At 40.5% G+C, this 7,178-nt stretch overlaps 1 protein-coding gene across 1 annotated transcript; it reads right to left on the bottom strand.

Moving 5' to 3' along the window:
* Nucleotides 1-766: 766 nt before the first annotated feature.
* Nucleotides 767-3,794, bottom strand: elf3 (E74-like factor 3 (ets domain transcription factor, epithelial-specific)). The gene is made up of 8 exons (XM_076097052.1): nucleotides 3,650-3,794; nucleotides 2,799-3,032; nucleotides 2,445-2,543; nucleotides 2,223-2,357; nucleotides 2,045-2,131; nucleotides 1,826-1,945; nucleotides 1,417-1,612; nucleotides 767-878 (listed from the first exon to the last, which is right to left on the bottom strand). The coding sequence occupies exons 1-8, from the start codon at nucleotides 3,792-3,794 to the stop codon at nucleotides 767-769; spliced, it is 1,128 nt and encodes a 375-aa protein (XP_075953167.1).
* Nucleotides 3,795-7,178: the final 3,384 nt, after the last annotated feature.

The following is a 7,178-nucleotide window of genomic DNA, read 5'->3' as shown; positions in this document are numbered from 1 at the left end:
TTATAGTTACTCAGAAACTACTTTTTACTCTTTACATTGTGTGTACAAAATGTAAAATAAGTGAAACCAACATGCACCAGCATTAGTGCACATTGTTGCTGTATTAATGTGAAGTAGTATTCATTATTTAACTGTTGTTCTCTCTCTTCGGTTTTTGTCCATAACATAGAATTTACCAGAAGAATACTTTTACAGATGTGTCTCTACATTCAGCTCCACAACTGTTTTTAAGTTAACATGGAAAACTGATGGTGAAAGTTTCACCCTTTTAGAATAACAACAGCAATATATGAAAGTAAGACTATAACATTTCCAGCATCACAATACAGTCATTAATGCCCTTATACCCAAACAAATGATATAGTGACAGATTAGGATGAAGTCGTCCTGCATCACTAATGAAACTCAAATACAAACCCCAGTTAATTCTGTACAATAGTCAAAAGTTAGCTTTTTTAGCCTCTATGTGCTTACAGACATTCACAAGCATCCAAAACGATGTCCATTTGAGTTACTGCACACATACTTTCTGCAGTGAGAAACAACAATACAACATTAATATTGGTTCATAAAACCTACTAGAGCCAAAAACACTGGCTTACATTTTCTGCAACACCTTCCTTCTAAGAGGAAGTTAGTGTCTTAAACATCATGGGAAGAAAGGTTTTTCTTTTTTTTTTCTCAGACAAGCCACACAAATGATTCTAGTTCCTTAACTACAGCTCTGATTGGCTTTTTGGTTTCCACCCATTTGTTGACAGATGCCTTATATGCCCATGCCAATCTCTTCAATCTTCCAGCCGCTGGAGTTCTTTCCAAATTTGTAAACGAGCCTACGGCCATCGACTCGCTCCAAGATCTCCCTCTTATAGTAATACCTGAGGGAGGAGGGGATTCAGTTAGTGCAGGTTTAAGACACAAAGTATGCAGTTCCCTTCATCATCTGATGAACTTCACTAATGCAAAGCACTCGTTAGTAAATTAAAATGTCAAAAGTGGTTCCTAGTCTCTTTCACAATATTCTTCCATTAGTGGCCAGACCAGGATTAAAGGGGTAAAGGTCAATCGACCAATCAAAGAAAGTATTACTGAGACTTTCATAATGTCTCCTGTGGCTTCGGAGGAGCTTTGCCAACTGAAGTTAGAACAACAAGCTTGTATTACAAACTAGGGTGTGGTAAATCACTTGAAATTCTGCCTAACAAGATAAAACTACACCGTCTTGGCTGGTTGTCTATGTTGAAACATCTTATGCAAACAGAAAAAAACACATCTTGACACAATTCTAGACTCTTGAACTTCTGAACCATATACAGTAAAAACTTAATAATTTGAGATCCAGGCAGATCCAATGAAAAGCTGATGAAATAGCTGGAATTTCTACATCAAACTCTTTCAGCTGCTACATGAACTCACCTCATGGCACGGCTGAGTTTCTCGTACGTCATGCTGCTGTTCTTCTTCTTCTGGCCCCACATCTGAGCCACAGCCTCAGACTTGAGGAACTTAAAGACACCCTCACGATGGTCCTCCCACTTCATCAGGCCCTGGTTCCTCTCAGGGTGGATCAGAATATCCCTTATGAATTCCCATAAGTGAGTTCCTCGGGGTGCTGCAGACAAACGGTGGGGCACAATTAGCTAAATGTGTGTTTGTATGTGCATGGATCTATATGAATAAGCAGGCAAATCAAATAGATATGAATGTTGCCTGGTTATGATGCAAAGTAGAATCTGTAAAACAGTTCAGCAGTGTTCATGTACAGAGGCCTACAGAGTGTTTTACATGATGAATGACATTACTGATTCTCCAAACATGGCCTTACCGTGTTTTTTTTTTTTTTGATTGTCATAAATGCTGCTGGTATGCTCTCTGCTGACCTTGGGAGGTCGCCCACGTGGTCGCTTTAGTCGAGACTCTCCTTTTTCTATTTTGATGTGTACCTCTGTCAAGACAACAGTTCATTGTAAGACATTTACTTAATCTCACTGACATGGCTGAGACTGTGGAGAGAACCTTACAAACAGTGATGCTTGCTACTCACTTGAAATAGGAGGGTAGGAGAACTCCGGGTCTGATTCGCCACTGCCAGACTCCAGTGAGTCAAAGCTTGAGGAGTCAAACATGCCACCTGAGCCACCAACATGAGAGACATGTTTCAGATATACAGCATTATTAAGAAACTGAAGAGTTGAGCAATATGATGAGAATGAAATACTGACTGTTGGAGGAGGAGCTGTACTCGCTGTCAGACAGGTACTCAGAGTCTCCCAGAGGTGTCTTGGGTGCCATGGCAAGACTAGTGAAGTTACAATCATCCCTGTACTCAAACTCTCTCTTGTTGACAGCTCCTTCTGCTGTTGGTAGCAAGTTGCAACATTAGCCCACACAATCCACACAACATTGATTTATGCTAATATGTAACATTACTATACAATATGTACCTTCGCCAAATTTAATGGTGCTGAGCAAAGGGAAGTTTAAGTTGTCCAGGAAGTTGTCCAGGAGCTGGCAGGTTTCACTCAGCTCTGGTCCTGACAGCTCTAACATGATGAGATGAAACATGATGGTGTTAGCTGTAACATATAACAGCAAAAGAAAATTCCAGCAAAGCATATGCATGGAACTACATTGCCTGTCTTTTGTCTGAACAGAGGTCAACCCTTGACTTACTAAAATCTTTGTATTGTAATTGCTGTCCAGCAGTCAAATAACAGATTGAACCACATATATGCATATATGGTTCAATTTCAACCAGAAATTCTACAAATCATTCCCCATTACAAATGCAGTTTTACCAAATTTGGTCTTGTGTTCCTCCAGACTCTGGTGGAGGTGTAGGCCAAGCTGGGTGCCAAAGACCACGATGATTTCTTCCAGGTTCATTTGGCAGAGAGCAGGGCCATCCATGGCGCAGTAGGCCAAACTCAGGGTGCTTGCATCAAACTTGGTGCTCTCTACGTGGTCGCTGATCCACTCCAGAACATTGTCTGCTGTCCAGCAGTAAGGGTTAATATGCCTGTACCACTGACCTGCAAAGAGAGAGACATGAAATACTTGATAGTAACTATGGGATGTGTGTGTATGGAATGATCTCTCTTTGCACTAGTTGCACTGACCATCATTGAGCATTTCTATCTATATATGGCAGTGAGACAATGAAGTTCAAAATGTTAAAAATTGCTTGTTAAATGTACTGCAACATGTCTCCCCTGCTCAGCTACCAGTGATGTGGACTGATACCAGTCTACATCATCACCGGCTCTGGATTTGTGTCTCTAAGGTCAGACAAACAAAGTCTTCACTGTTTCAACTATGAGGTGGCAGCATTCTCCTGTTTGACGGTTATGCTGAGTTAAACATTGGCCTGGTAAATGATTGAGCCAACAGTGTCTAAATGAGGTCAAAGCAAAGTTCAGTGAGCGAAAAGTCCCACCGGCTGAAGTTTGAAAATAAAGGATCATGTTTACGTAGAGATTAGTCTTTAGGTGAAACTCAGACTGAACGATAATGGCTAACAAAGGCTTCACAGCCAAGTAAGACACTACACAATTTCAAATCTTTGGTCTCGCACAGATCACACAATTGAGTCTTACAGCAATGACAAGACAGAAATTAGGTTCACAGACACGGTTTGTGTCCCTCTCACCAGTGCTGAATGCTGAATTGCTGATCTGCAGGGTGTTGATGCTGGGTAGCACACTGGGCTGCTGCGGCCGGACATCAGGGATACCAGTCTGATACATGGTACGGTTGGCATGAGTCAAGATGCTGCTGAGGCACGGTGATGACATGGAGACACTAAGAAACATAGAAGTTAAGTTTACACGCCAAGATCTGCTTTCAATTCAAAGAGAATGTATATATAATGAACACAATTTGTTTGTTGTCGTCTAGTTTTGTAACGATCAAATTCTGTAACATTAGGACCACTGTAACATTTCCAATAAATAGTTAACTAATGTCTTTTACCTGATGACAGCACGAGCCACAGTATGATGCAGAGGAACTTTGCTCTTAAGACAATCCGCAGTTCTTGTATTTGATGATTTCCACTGTTCAAGTATCAGTGCTCTCCTCTGCATGTTCTCTTTGTAACCTTTGTCTCTGAGGCAGAGATGCACCTGTTGCTGAATAAACCACCTGTGGAGCTTTATACTCCTGTAAAGGAGTGGGGGATGGACGCAGGTGAGTTCAGGGGAATTCCACCTGCAGCTAGCCACACCTCCAACCCTCCTCCCTGTTCCTGAGAACTTGATCAACAAAACAAACCTGCTCTGCTATTCTCTCAAAGTGTTTCTCTCTCTTTCTCATCATCAGTTGGGGTTCTATTATATTAATAGACTGGGTTAGCTTTTGCTTTGCGTTATTACATACGTTTGAAATGCGTTACAGGATTTTAAAAACGAGTTTTAAAATGACTTGTGTTGAAGGTCACAACTTATATATTTATATACAGCACCTGCTCATCTTTAGGATTATGGAATGTTTCTACACTACATGCTCAGATGAACCCTGAGGGGAGACTAAATAGAAAAACACAGACACAAAACTCAGGGCAAAGGTGAACAAGCGGAATGTTGATGATAATTGTATCCTTACAGTGAGAAAGACAGTATACACCCTTTAGCAGGGCTGTTCAGGTATCATGTTGCAGAGAGAGGGCTTCAGGTTTCTGTACTGCAGTAAATCTCTGAAACTTGTGGCTCACTACTGGTCCCTAGTGGTTAGTGCTCAGCTGCCTAACACCCCTACTACACGTTCTACTGCTACCATACATAAACAATGTTCTGATAAGATATGGGTAAAATCAATCAGCTGGTACACTTCCTGACCAAATGTATGTGGACAATCGAATATTACAGCCACTTAATCTCTGAGATGGCCACAGGATTTTGGAATCTGGCTGCAGGGATTTGCTTCCATTAAGCCACCAAAGCACAAGTCCAACAATAATGTGATGTTGGGTGATATGGTCTAGCTGCACTCTAGTTAATCACAAAGGTGTTGGAATGGGGTTGAGGTCAGGGCTCTCAGATTTTCCTTACAGTGATTGCTTTTACTTTGCTTTTCAACAATTGTAGCATGTTTGAGCCCATAACTACATTACAAGTACACAGACTAGACACAGTGCAGTAATAAATACACTATAACATTTTCACTTAATTTTCCACTTCTTTTCAACAGTAATTGTTGCCTGATTTAAGTACTGATTTTGATTATTCGTTAATGGTGGATTCAAATTCTGAGACTTTATTGTCGGCTCAGCTATCCAGAGCCAAAAATAGTGACAATGACAATATCATCATCTCTACAAAGAACGTCACAAACATATAAAGAGTCACGGAGTACAGGTATCTTGGTTGAGGTGAGCATTTCAAGGAAAAATATTGGTTTCTTTGATGGTATTAAAGCATATTTTTCTCTGCATTGAAGAAGCCAACGTATCAGTCTGGGATTATGGGTGCATTTTATACATGCATGTTTCAGTTGCGGAGGACCTGTTGTTCTTCTAATGTTTATTATTAGGGCCCGAGCACCGACGAAGACGGAGCGTATTGTTCTTCTAACGTTTTATTATTATTATTATTATTATTATTATTGTTGTTGTTGTTGTTATTATTATAAGTTCTCCTTTTTGAATAGCCCCAACATTGCGTTTCAGTCAGCGGCATGAAAATTAGTATGTAACATATGTATCATATGTAACATGATGGGATGTAAAAAAAGATATGCCCTAAACCTGACAGGAAGTATTTTATGACTTTTTTCTACCGTTTCAAGAAGCTGTACTTTAACGAACTCCTAGAGATTTAACCCGATTGACAAATCCGGTCAGTATGATCTTGAGACCTTTGCAGTGAAAAGATATCCAAAAATCAAAAAGGTATGGAACTATGTATCCGTGGCGTGGCGGCAAAAAAACACCATTCACCATGAAACAATAAGTGGTTGTAACTCTGCCGTACATTGTCTAATCTACTCCAAATGTCTCATGTTCCATAATATTCCCAACTTCAATCCCAACATTTAAATGACAATTTTGACTCATAGCGCCACATAGTGGTAACATGAAGTTAAAAGTTGTATACTATTACATCCTCCTCACAAAATAATCAGACCCATCAAAATTTTTGTCAGAAAAGCCTTAAGACGTTAATGCTTCATTGTGAAGATTGTAAGAATTCGCTGAAGGGCGGCGACGTGGCGGCTCGGCGAATTTCAATCCTTCGCCATGAAAGAATAAACTGATGTAACTCGGCTCCATATCATCAGATCTTTACCAGATTTCACATGTTTGATGAGACTCCAGGTCTGAAGACATCTGCAGGCCAATTTGAAATCAACGGCATAGTGCCACCTACTGGTAACAGGAAGTTACAGTCGCTTTACTTTGGCTTGCCACACATGGTAGGTAAATCAGATCCACCTCAAATTTGTTCCACACAAATGTAAGATGTTCATAAAGCCAGCCAACTAAGCTTTTGACCGTTCGTTGAACGTCATGGCCGTGGCTACGCATTCTTCATCATGAAAAACAAAGGTGATTTTGAGGGGTTATTAAATGCTTTATGTTTGATGGGATGGCATAGCTGTGGCATGTTGGCCATTTCACGTCATTCGCCATTAAAAAATAACCTGGTTATACTCCACTGGACTTGCTCAAATCTGTCCCAAACTTGCCATGCTTGATAACAATCATGTCCTGAGGATGTCAACAAGCCAATTTCCACACAAAGTCATAGCGCCATCTACTCGCAACAGGAAGTTAGCGTTGTGTGTCTAACAGCATTCGATTTACATGACATTTGTATGATATGGTCTACACTTGATACAGACCAACACAATGCTGTTTGTGCGATTGTCTTGCGTCACTTACTGGATACAGGAAGTGGTGGAATATTTGCAATACATTATTTCCGACGCTACATACTCGACATGCACACAGTGTAAGGGCCCAATCATTGCTGCTTGCAGCTTTAATTCATACTTTTTTCCCTGAGTTCTACCTGCATTAAAAAACAAGAGCATATCCGTTTGAACTGATATCCACCTGGATTTTATGTCCCCACCCAAAATTTACAGCTGCAGTAAAAACAGATTTCACAATTAAGAGTACACAAGCTCCTCTTGCCACAAGTAGTGTAGTGTGGTATACACGCTTACAACGTATAGAC

The sequence above is a fragment of the Anarhichas minor genome, unplaced genomic scaffold (genome assembly GCF_050575085.1).
Source record: "Anarhichas minor isolate MPS153535 unplaced genomic scaffold, ASM5057508v1 ptg000023l, whole genome shotgun sequence".
NCBI lineage: Eukaryota > Metazoa > Chordata > Actinopteri > Perciformes > Anarhichadidae > Anarhichas > Anarhichas minor.
This window is presented reverse-complemented; position numbering and strand designations above follow the sequence as displayed.